At 42.1% G+C, this 12897-nt stretch overlaps 1 protein-coding gene across 1 annotated transcript in view; it reads right to left on the reverse strand.

Moving 5' to 3' along the window:
* Nucleotides 1-12897, reverse strand: part of endou (endonuclease, polyU-specific) — a 65788-nt gene that overhangs the window by 13080 nt on the left and 39811 nt on the right. Inside the window, exon 5 of the mRNA XM_043676426.1 lies at nucleotides 5451-5564. Coding sequence (XP_043532361.1) covers nucleotides 5451-5564 — 114 coding nt within the window. The remainder of the gene's footprint in view (nucleotides 1-5450; nucleotides 5565-12897) is intronic.

Here is a 12897-nt window from a genome sequence, read left to right on the forward strand (position 1 = left end):
ATCCCCACTGCATGAAAGCAGGGTCATTCGGCCCATCAAGTCACACTGACCCTCCAAAGAGCATCCCACCCAAATCCATACCCTACCCTATCCCCGGAACCGTGCAATTCCCATTCACAGGAATCTAATCCATCTAGCCTGCATATCCCTGGACATTACGGGCAATTTAGCACAGCCAATGCACCTAACCTGCAAATCTTTGGACCATATGAAGAAACTGAAGCAAATCCATGAAGACATGGGGAGAACGTGCAAGCTCCATACAGACAGTCACCCAAGGGTGGAATTGAACCTGGATCCTGGTGCTGTGAGGCAACAGTGCTAACCACTAATCCACTGTGCCACCCTATAGAGTACTGTATCCACTTCTGGTTTAAGAAATTTGTGAAGATTCTTGAGAGGGTGCAGAGGAAATTGACCAATATAGTTTCTAGAATGGGATGTTTTTGTTAGATGGTGAGGTTAGGAATGTCAAAGTTATTCTTTTAACAAAGGAGATTGAAGGGATATTTGGCAGAGATGTACAGAATAATGACAAATTTGGATAAATTAGGCAAGGGAAAACTATTTCCATTTGCTGATGATACAAGGACATGGGGAATACTCTGCTCTCTTGGAGTAGAAAAGATTAAAATGTGTCTTTATTGAGGTGTTCAAAATTATGAACAATTTTGACAGGGTAGAGAAGAATATTATATTTCCACCAGTTTATGTGTCATTAACTAGGAGGTCACAATTTCAGCAAAACAACTAGCGGTGAGATAAGGACAACTTCTTTACAAAAAAGAACATAGAAGACTGCAGCACGGGACTTTGGCCCATGACATTGTGCTGAACAAGATGCCAAATTTAAACTTCAGGGCAACTACTCTGTACCTGGAAGCATCCAAAAATGCCTCCAGGTGAGTTAGGTTCAGAGATGCCTGTAGCTTCCAACTACATAGATGTCTAGGAAAAGTAAGAATAAAATTTGCTAATTCCTAGCTAACTCTAAAACTAAGGGCCCAACTCACCTGCTACCCTTCCCACCTCCAACCCAACGTGACACCTGACCCTCCCAAGCACCCCAGACATTCTGCTTACTGACCAGGCCCAGAGAAAAAAAAGGTTGATGCTCGTTAGAAATATCAACTGGTCTTCATTAACTTTCATTAAAGTTAACAGCTTGTTTGCAAATGAAATAACTGGAATTGCTGAGCGCGATAAATTTTTAAAATAGCCAAAGTTATAGAAGAATAATTGAGAATGGGGATATTGTGGAGCCACCTCCTTCAGTAAGTTGTTTAATTGTCCACCACTATTCACCTATGTGATAGGACTGCAGAACTTAGATCTGATCCATTTTTCTGTGGGTTCATTTAGCTCTGTCTATCACTTACTGCTATGTTGTTTCATATGCAAGTAGTCCTGTTTGGTAGCTTCACTAGGTTGACATCTCAGTTTTAGGTATGCCTGGTGCTACTCAGGCCTTGCGCTCCTGCACTCTCCACTGAAATATGGTTGATCCCCTGGACCATGAGGATGCAGTTTGTGTCCAAGTATAATTCTGCTGTTGATGGCCCACAGCGCTTCAGGGATGCCCAGTGACATTGCTAAATCGTTCAACGTTTGGCCTATTTAGTATAGTGATAATGCCCCACAACACAATGTAGAGGATTTTCAATGTGAAGGCAGAACTTTGTCACCAAAAGGAGTGTCTGTGGTCACTCTTACGGATACAACAACAGATAAATGTATGTGCAGCTGTAGATTGCTAAGGATGGAGTCAAGTATGTTTTTCCCTCGTGCTAGTTCCCTCATCATCTGCTGCAAATCGTTTCTAGCAGCTACATCCTTTAGGAGCTGACCAGCTCGATCAGTAGTGCTGATGGTGAGATACTCTTGCTGGTGGACATTGAAATCTGCCACCCAGAGTACATTTAACAAGTTTAGCAAGTTAATTTAATCCCTTCTGCCTGCTCATGGTCCATATCCCTCCATTCCTTGCATATTCATGTGCGTATCTAAATGTCCCTTAACTCCCCTCTCATATCTGCCTCCCCAGGCAGCACGTTCTATACACCTACCTCCCTGTGTAAAATAATTGCCTCTCACATCTCCTTTGAACTTTACTCCTCTTTCCTTAAAATGTTCTCTAGTCATTTGGTCACGGTACTCTATTGTCACACAGCATGGAAATAGACCTTTTGATCCAAGCAGTCCATGTCGACCATAATCCCAAACTAAACTGGTTCCACCTGCCTGCTCTTGGCCCATATCCCTTCAAACCTTTCCCATTCATGTATCTATCCAAATGTAATTGTAATTGTATTGTAATTGTATCCACATCCACCATTTCCTCAGGAAGTTCACTCCACATGTTCACTATCTTCTGTGTAAAACAAAGCTTCTCATGTATTTTTAAAAACTTTCTCCACTCAATTTAAAAATGTGTCCCCAAGTTTTGAAATCCCCCATCCTAGAGAAAAGGCAACTACCTTAATTCTGTGTATACCTCTCATTAGTTTTTAAAGTTCTACCAGGTCACCTCTCAACCTCCTACACTTTGGTGAAAAAAGTTCCATCCTATTGAGCCTGTCAAACTTTATGTCAAACTTTCCATACCCAGCAACATTCTGGTAAATCTCTTCTGAACCCTCTCTAGTTTAATAATATCCTTCCTTTAAACAGGTGACAGAACTGGACACAGTATTCCCAAGGAGGCCTCACCAATGCGCTGAACAAACTCAACAAGACTTTCCAATTCTTATCCTCTAAGGACTAAGCAATGAATGCAAGCATGCCAAATGCCTTTTTAACCACTTTGTCTATATGTGACACAAGCTTCAAAGGATTATGTACCTGCACCCCTAGGTGCTCTGTTCTACAGCAATACCCAAGGCCCTACCATTAAATGTATAAGCCTACCCTTGTTTATTGTATCAAAATGCATACTTCACATTTATCCGGATTAAACTCCATCAGCATTTTTCAGCTCATTTATCCATGTCAACCCTGGGAAGAATATTCTGACTGTCACCTCTTTCAATGCCTCTCATACTTTTAGAAACGTCTTTCAGGACTCCCCACTGCTCTAGAGAAAACAACCCTGGTTTGTCTAGCCTCTTCTTAAAGCTCATAACCTCTAATCAAGGCAGCATCCTGATAAAATTCTTTTGCATCTTCTCCAAACCCTCCACATTCTTTCTGTAGTGTGGTGACCAGAATTAAATGTAATACTCTATGTATGGCTTAACCAATTTTTATAAAGCTGCAACATTACTTCCTGACTGTTATACACAATGTCCTGATCAATAAAGGCAAGTGTGTCATATGCCTTCTTTACCATCTTATCTACTTGTGTGGCCACTTTCAGGGAGCTATGGACTAGGACCCCAAGATCCCTCTGTACATCAATGCTGTTAAGAGTCCTGCCATTAACTGTAGACTTTCCCCTAACATTTCATCTCCCAAAGTGCAACACTTGACACTTGCCTGGACTAATCTCCATACGCTATATGTAACTGATTTACACTATCGACAAGTCCACAAATCTTAGTAACCACCCCTCTACATTTTCCTTCAAGTCACTTTTATAAATCACAAACTGCAGAGGTCCCAGTGTAGAATCCTGTGGAACACCACTAGTCACGGAAAACACCCTTCTACCACTACCCTCTGTCTTCTATGGGCAAGCCAATTTAGAATCCAAATTGCCAAGTCACCGTAGACAGGCAGGAGGCTGGAAGAACACAGCAAGCCATCAGGAGGTGGAGAAGTTGACGTTTCGGGTGCAACCCTTCTTCAGGACTGGGGGTGGGTATAGGGGGAGCTACAGATAAAGGGGTGGGAGGGGCAGGGTGGTGATGTGGGGATAAGTGAAGGGTACAAACTGGTTGGTCAATAAGAGTAATGAATCCATTTGGTGGCAGGGACGAGTGAAATGGGGGGAGATGCTGGGAAGGGAGTTACTTGAAATTGGAAAACTGCCCAGGAGAAAGATGAGGTGGTGTGGTTCGATGTAGTAATGGAAGAGACCAAGGATGGTCATGTTGGAAAGGGAGTGGTTGGGGGAATTAAAATGGGCGGTGACTGGGAGGTTTATGTTCAGTCTCCTTGATATAGAGAAGACCACTTTGGGATCACCTGATGCAGTAAACAAGGTTGGAGGATAGGTGGATGAACCTCTGTCTCACCTGAAAAGACTGTTTAGGGCCCTGGGTGGAGGTGAGCACATTGATGTGCCAGCAGGTTTTGCATCCATGGATCCCATGCATCTTAGTCTTCTGGATGAGCATACCATGAGGGATTCTGTTGAAAGTCTTTCTAAAATCCATGTAAATAGCATCCACTGCTCTAACCTCATCGCTCACTCTCATTACCTCCTCAAAGAGTCAATCAAGGTAGTAAGTCATGACCTATCCCGTGCAAAGTCATGCAAACTGTGCCTAACAGGACCATGCTTTTCCAAATTTGCATAAATTCTATCCCTAAGAATCCTCTCCAATAGCTTCCCAACCACTGGCGCGAGACTCACCCATCTATAATTTCCTGGATTATCCATAGTTCCCTTTTCGAACAGAGGAACAACATGAGCTACTTACTCCACCTTTACTCCAGAGTTGCTTGCATTTGCAATCGCTGCCTGGCAGAGTAGTGAAGGCAGATTCCATAGGAAGTTTCATAATAGAGCTGGATATATATTTGAAAGTTACTGGATATATTTAGAAACTGACATTTAGAAGGATACATTTAAAATAATGAGATTAGTTGGGTAGCCCTTCAGGGAGCTGGTACAGAGACAATGGCCTTCTTCTGTACTGTATGAGTCTTGAAGCAGGCTTTGGGCAAGTGTGCAAGAGGGATGAGAGGAAAAACCTTCAATGCAATGAATTTTAACAACCTGGAACTTGCTGTCCATAAGGGGGAAGGACACAGAATCAATGATTTCAGAAGGAAATTAGATGGTCACCTTGGGGAATTAAAATTGCACAGCCAAACAGACTGAGCAAGCTCTTGTGGCAGTGTTCCTATTTCTGAACCAGGTGACCTGGGTTCAAGTCCCATCTGTAATAACAGCTCTGAACATGCTGATATAGGAAAATGATAAGAAGACCGACATAGGAATAAGGATGACTGGACCACTACATCACCGTCACTGTTCCCATGAGAATTTTGTGTCGGTGAGAGTATGATGGTGAATGTGGGGAAAGAGAAACTACTGGTGAGTGAGTGAGAATGAATCTAGCAGTGAGTGTGCTGGCGAATTTTGTGTTGAATTTGTGAAGAAGAATCTAATGGTGAGAGTGTGTGTGATAGCAAAGATGTCAAACCCTATTTTGAGTTTTTGGGTTGTTACAACACTAAGGTAGCTAATCTCTATATTCAAGGTGTGGCAGTGATTTTCAGTGTCAGGCGCTGCAATAATGAATGTGAGAAGTTCACTCAGACTTTTCAAAACCATTGCATACCTGAAAAAATATGTTCAAAGCCGCTGGAATCAAGAAGGTTGTTGGCTCTAGAGTAGAGACCAAACCACATCTTCTTCAGGTCCTCCTCAAACTCTGCGATGGAATTATACATTTCTGTGAACAAGAAATAAGACATATGCTATAAAAAACTTTCTAAAGGTGTCCTATAAAGTGTCACACTCAAGATTAGTGGACAAGGTTAAGTCTCATGGAACTAGGAATAATAATATTAGCATGAACAACAATATTTTCCATATGACAGCTTGTGTCACAAGGGTCAGTACTGGGGCCCCATCTATTTGCAATTTTATTATTTTAACTAAGAGACACCGAGTAATATCTCCAAACTTGATGACAATGCCAAGTTATGTGGATGCAAGATGTGAGGATAGCACAAAAATGTTGCAAACAGATAAACAGGATAAGTGAGAGTGCAACAAGATAGTAGATTAGGCATAATGTGAAGAAGTGAAGTTATTCACTGTAGTCATAAGAATAAACAAACAGAATATTGTTTTTAAAAAGTGCAAAAATTTTAGTGTTTTGTAAAATAAATCTGTATGGCTGGGGACGTGGTTGTGGTTCGATGTTAAGGTTAACAATCTATTCTTTGGCTGCCGCTGATGCAGTATGAATGGCCATCTGATACTGAGCAACGGTGGTAAATATTAAAATATGTTATTTATATATATCCCACAATTTACATTACAAAGGATGGAAATTGTGCAGACACAGCCACAATTTTCCAATCCACGTCAGACCCAGATAAGGTATCAGAGGTGGAGAATTGAAAATGTTCCATTATTGCTCAAAAGAGGATTAAGGATAAGCCCAGCAACTATAGGCCAGTCAGTTTAACCTTATTTGTGGGAAAGCATTTAGAGTAATAACCTGCAGATTGAAACTCAATTTGGGTTCTGCCATAGCTTGAATAGCACGACATCCACTAACATGCAGTCCCTCCACCACCAACGCTCAATAGCAGTAGTGTGTATCATCTACAAGATGCACTGCAGAAATTCACTAAGGATCCTTAAACAGCACTTTCCAAGCCTGTGACCTTTACCATCTAGAAGAACAAGGTCAGATGTATGGGAACACCACCACCTGCACGTTCTCTTCCAAGCAACTCAACATTCAGACTTGGAAATATATTATCATTTCTTTATATTGCTGGATCAAAGTCTTGAAGCTCCTTCCCTTGTGGTGTTGAGATTGAGATGAGATTATTTACAATGTGGAAACAGGCTCTTCGGCCCAACAAGTCCATACCAATCCTCCAAAGAGCAACACACCCAGACCCATACTCTAAATTTACCCCTTCACCTAACACTACGGGCAATTCAGCATGGCCAATTCACCTAACCTGCATATTTTTGGACTGTGGGAGGAAACCGGAGCACCCGGAGGAAACCCACATAGACACGGGGAAAATATGCAAACTCCACACAGACAGTTGCCTGAGGCAAGAATTGAATCTGGGTCTCTGGCGCTGTGAGGCAACAGTGCTAACTACTGTGCCACTGTGCATACACTAAATGACCTGCAATAGTTTAAGGAAGCAGCTTATCTTTGCTTTTTCTTGAAGGCAACGAGGGATAGGCAATATATGCTTGCTGAGCCAATGATACCCACATCCCATGTAAATACAAAAAAGGTAATTATAGTTTTTAAGCTTGTCTAATTTGCTTGCAGAATTGTGCTTCTATATCTTTCTCACTGCTTTGTGGCTTATATAGTAGTAGTTTACAAAGAAATGGCTAACAACTAAATTTATGCTTCACTTCTGTCTATAAAAAGGAAGACATGAATAACTTATCAGAAATGTTGAGGAACACAGGGTTCAGTGACAGGGAAGAACTAAAGCAAATCTATATTAGTAAAGAAGTGGTCTTTGAGAAATTGAGGGGATCGTAAGCTGATAAATCCCCATAGATTTATAATGAACACCCCAGAGTACTTCAGGAATTAGCATTAAAAATAGTGGATGCATTGGTGGTCATCTTCCAAGATTCTTTAGACTCTTGTGATGGTACTGTGTCTTTGTATGATTGGGATCAGATTGGCCTCGTTGACTACAAAGTTCTTGGTTGGGGTTGTTAACCTGGGAAAATCTGGAAAGCCTTGGCTGACCAATATAACCTGGAGAGGGAGAGCTGGGCACCACGGAGCGTGCCGTGTTTTGTTTCCCCTGCCAACTCTATTTTGATTTAGCCCCTGCCCTGCCCTTCACTGTTTGATCATGCAGCATTGCCCTTTCATGAGAAAGACCACTTGGGTGTTTCCTTTCTTCCTGCTGGTGGAAATTGAATAAAGATTTATAAACTGGAGAGGGAAAAGTGGGCACCACAGAGCATGGAGTGCTTTGTTTCCCCTGCAAACTCTATTTTGATTTAACCCCTGCCATCCCCTTCACTTTTTCATTCATGCAAGCTTTGCCCTTAAGGAAAAGGGCACTGCTTGTCACATTCCTGATGGTGGAATACAAATAAAGTTCTTTGGACTTGATGTTTCTTCACTGTGTCCAACACCTACTCACACATAACATGTGTGCTGGGGAGAAATAAGCACTGCTGCTGTTTGACAGTAGTGTGGGAAAAAGATAATAAAAAAATTAGGATCTCCTCAGTTAAGGACTGACTCTGAGCTGGCTGGCCAGACAGTGTACTGTGCAAAAGTAAATAAAGGGTGACTTGGTGACAGAAACTGGCCTCTGTGTAGTTATTTCAGTCTTAAGAGAGATTTATTCTTACAGAGAGATGTTGATACAGTAGTGTAGGAATCTCTACTTCAGAAGCAGTGAGTAAACAGCTTTGAGCTCTCTGAGTGTTTTAAAAATATTAGATGAAAGAAGTACAAATAGCTGGAGTCAGACTCACGCAGACCCAGGATTATAGTTTTGCTTTAGTTGAGGTTTGGAGTTGTCTGTTGGTGCTGCTGCAAAAAGTTTAAGCTCTTTCCCTACTGCTAGATTGTTTCTTTGAGTGTTCCTTTCTTCTGGACTAGGAGGGAGATAGCATGTGAGGAAAATCTGTTTTCTGAATTTGCCTTTGCCAAGGGTGTCTTGATGGGACACTGCTATATTAGAACAATTGCTGATTACTAAATTGATGATTACTTACTAAAATATGTTATTTTAGTAAGTATTTCAATAGAATTAAAATTTTGCTAATTCTTCTTTTTTGTGTTATATTTTAACTGTGCTATAACAATAAAAAGTAATTTTCTTAAAGCCTAGTGGTGGACCAATCAAGTCACATCTGAAACACAACATCTTGTCTTCCTGTAAAAGTCTAGGTTAACTCCTTGATATATTTTGAGGAGGCTTGGTTTGGTCCATAACACTCTAGAACAATTCCTACAGATTGGAGACTAGTGAATGTTACCTCATTATTTTAAAATGGAGTAGAGTGTAAACAGGGAATTATAGATTGGTGAGTCTATATCAGTATGGGTGGCACAGTGGCTCAGTGGTTAGCATTGCTGCCTCACAGCACCAGGGACCCGGGTTTGATTCCCGCTTCAGGCGACTGTCTGTGTGGAGTCTGCACATTCTCCCCGTGTCTGAGTGGGTTTCTTCTGGGTGCTCCCACAATCCAAAGATGTGCAGGACAGGTGAATTGGCCATGCTAAATTGCATTAGGTGCATTAGTCAGGGCTAAATATAGGGTAGTGGAATGGGTCTGGGAGGGTTACTCTTTGGAGGGTCTGAGTGGACTTGTTAGGCTGAAGGGCCTGTTTCCATACTGTAGGCAATCTAATCTAACATAAACAAATGGAGTTACAGATGAGAAATCATGCTTGACAAATCTACTGGAACTCTTCAAGGATGTGACGTGTAGAGTTGATCAGAGTGAGCCATCAGAAGGCTTTTGACAAAGTTCCACGTAAGTGATTAATGTGTAAAATTAAAGTGCTTGGAATTGAGATGAGTAGAAAATGGTTAGCAGACAGGAAACAAAGAGTAGGAATAAACATATCTTTCTTCTGAATGGCAGGCAATAACTACTGGGCAGCACAGGAATCAGAACAAGGCCCTTGGCTATACTCAATACAGCTTGATGATTTAGATGAGGGAACTAAACCAAATATCTCAAGTTTGCAAATGACACAAAGCTTGTTAGAAGGGTGAGTTGTGAGGAGGACACAGAGATGTTACAGTGGGAATTGGACAGGTTGAGCGAGTGGACAAATACATGGCAGATGCAGTAAAACGTGGAGAAATGTGATGTTATCTACTTTGGTAACAAAAATAGGAAGTCAGATTACTATTTGAAGAGCTATAAATTGAGAGAGGAGGATTTTCAATGAATTCTGGATGTCCTTGCCTACCAATCTCTGAAGTGTGCAAATGCAGCAGGCAGTAAAGAAGGTAAATCCTGCTTGTTGGTCCTCAAAGCAAGAAGACTCAGAATCACACAGCATAGAATCAAAGGTTTTGGTCCAATGAGTCCATGCCTTGTTTCAAAACTAAATTGTCTAACCTGCCTGCAATTGGTCCATATTCCTCCACATCTGTGGTGGGCAAATTATTGGAGAAGATTCTGAGAGACATGCCTCTAATGGTTTTATAAACTGCTCTAAGGTCACCCGTCAGCCTCCTAATCTCCAGCAAAAGAGATCCCAGCCTATCCAGCCTCTCCTCATAACTCAAACCTTCCATTCTTAGCAACATCTTGGCAAACCTTTTCTGAATCCTCTCCAGTTTAATAATAACAGGACAACCATAACTTCACACAGTACACCAGAAGAGGCCTAACCTCCCGTACAACCTCAACAATGACCTCCCAACTTCTGTACTCAAAGGTCTGAGCAATGAAAGCATGTGTGCTAAATGCCTTCTTAACCCCCCTGTCAACCTGTGATGCAAATCTCAAAGAATAATGAACCTCTCTCTATTCTACAACATTACCCAGGGCCCTAATATTATTTATATAGGGCCAGCGCTTGTTTCTTTAACAAAAAATGCAATACCTCATATTTATCCAAATTGAACTCCACCTGCCATTCCTCAGCCCATTGACCCAATTGATCAAAGTCTGTTTGTAATAGAGTCAGACAGTCCTCCAACTTGGAGTCAGTCGCTTCAGCCCAAACTGGTCTATGTCAACTAAAATGTCCATCCAAGCTAACCCTGCTCTTATACCATATCCTTCTAAATGTTTGTCCAAATGCCTTTTAAATGTTGTTAATGTACCTGCCTCAACCACTTCCAATGGCAGCTTATTCCATATGCGTGCCACCCTCTGTGTAAAAAAGTTGCTCCTCAGGTCCACTTTTATTCTTTCCCCTCTAACCTTAAACTGATGCCCTCTTGCCCTTGATTCCCCAAACCTGGGAAAAAGACTGTGTGCATTCACCCTATCCATACCTCTCATGATCTTATATACTTCTATAAGATCCCTCCTCAGTCACATAAACTCTAAAGAAAAAAGTCTTAGCTTGTCCAACCTCTCCCTATAATTCCCTTGAGTCCTGGCAACATCCCTGTATATTTCTTCTTCTTCTGGTTTAATGACATCCTTCCTTTAACAAGGTGACCAAAACTGAACATAATACTCCAATTGCGGCCTCACCAACATCCTGTACAACTGCGGCACAACTACCCCTACAATACTCAATATCCTGACTAATGAAGGCCATTGTGCCAAAAGCCTTTTTCACTCCCCTGTCTATCTGTGACTCCATTTTCAGATAACTGTGCACCTGAACTTCAAGGTCCCTTTGTTCCACTACACTCCTTAAATCCTAGCATTCACCATGGAACTCCTACCTTGATTTGATTTTCCAAAATGCTCACAGTTATTTACATTAAAGTCCATTTGCCATTTCTCAGCCCAGCTGATCAAGATCTTGCTGCAATTTCTGATAACCTTTTTCACTGACCATGTTACCACTTATTTTAGTGTCATCTGCAAAGTTGCTAATCATCCCTTGTACATTCTCATCTACACCATTGATATAGATAACAAACATAATGTGCCCAGCACCGCCCCCTGATTAGTCAAAGGCCTTCAATCCGACAAACATCCTACCACTATTAATCCCTGCTTCCTACCATCAAGCCAATTGTGTATCCAATTTGCCAGCTGCCCTGGTTTCCAGAGCAGAAGAGTGTCGTGCTGGAAAAGCACAGCAGGTCAGGCAGCACCTGAGGAGCAGGAGAGTCGATGTTTTGAGCATAAGCTTTTTTTTAGATTACATTACAGTGTGGAAACAGGCCCTTCGGCCCAACAAGTCCACACCGACCCGCCGAAGCGCAACCCACCCATACCCCTACATTTACCCCTTACCTAACACAACGGGCAATTTAGCTTGGCCAATTCACCTGATCTGCACATCTTTGGACTGTGGGAGGAAACCGGAGCACCCAGAGGAAACCCACGCAAACACGGGGAGAATGTGCAAACTCCACACAGTCAGTCGCCTGAGGTGGGAATTGAACCCGGGTCTCTGGTGCTGTGAGGCAGCAGTGCTAACCACTGTGCCACCATGCCGCCCACTGGAATTAGGAATGAGAGGGTGGCCCAAGGGGGTTGAGAGATAAATGGGAGTGGAGTGGGGTTGGGGGAAAGGTAGCTGGGAATACGATAGGTAGAGGAAGGTGGGGGTGAAGGTGATAGGTCGGAGAGGAGGGTGGAGCAGATAGGTGGGAGGGAAGATGGACAGTTCAAGAGGGTTGTGCTGAGTTGTAAGGTTGGATCTGGGATAAGTTGAGGGAGGGGAAATGAGGAAACTGGTGAAATCCACATTGATCCCGTGTTGTTGGAGGGTCCCAAGACCCTATCATGTGGAACCTTGTCAAAGGCCTTACTGAAATCCATATAGACTACATCTACTGTGCTACTCTAATCAACTTTCCTGGTCACTTCATTAAAGAACTGTAACAAATTTGTGAGGCATGATCTCCCAAGCACAAAGCCATGCTGCCTACTCCTAATCAAACACTGTCTTTCCAAATGCACGTATAACTTATCCCTCAGGATCTTTGCAAATAACTTACCTACCACAGATGTTAAGCTTACTGGGCTATAGTTCACTGGTTTTTCTTTAGCAGCCCTTCTTGAATAAGGGCACACCCTTAGATAACCTTCGTCACTGTCTTACCACATTATCAATTTTATTGTCAACTGCAAACTTATTGTATTCTCACTCAAAACATTTATATAAATGACAAACAAACGTGGACCCAGTACCGATCCCTGTGGAACTCCATTGGTCACAGGCCTCCAGTCCAAAAAACAAACGTCCACCAATTAGCAAGCTCACTCTGAATCCCAATCATTATCAATTTCAACTGTACTACTGAGGGATTCTCCAGAATTTAGTAATTTACCTATGGGACAAGCATATTGCCATAGATAAGTCTCCTTGCATGTAGATACTGGAAATAGCCTGTAAGTATCATGTCGATAAGGACTAGTACATAAAGACAATGGCAGGAACA

Source organism: Chiloscyllium plagiosum, chromosome 35 (assembly GCF_004010195.1).
Source record: "Chiloscyllium plagiosum isolate BGI_BamShark_2017 chromosome 35, ASM401019v2, whole genome shotgun sequence".
Lineage (NCBI taxonomy): Eukaryota > Metazoa > Chordata > Chondrichthyes > Orectolobiformes > Hemiscylliidae > Chiloscyllium > Chiloscyllium plagiosum.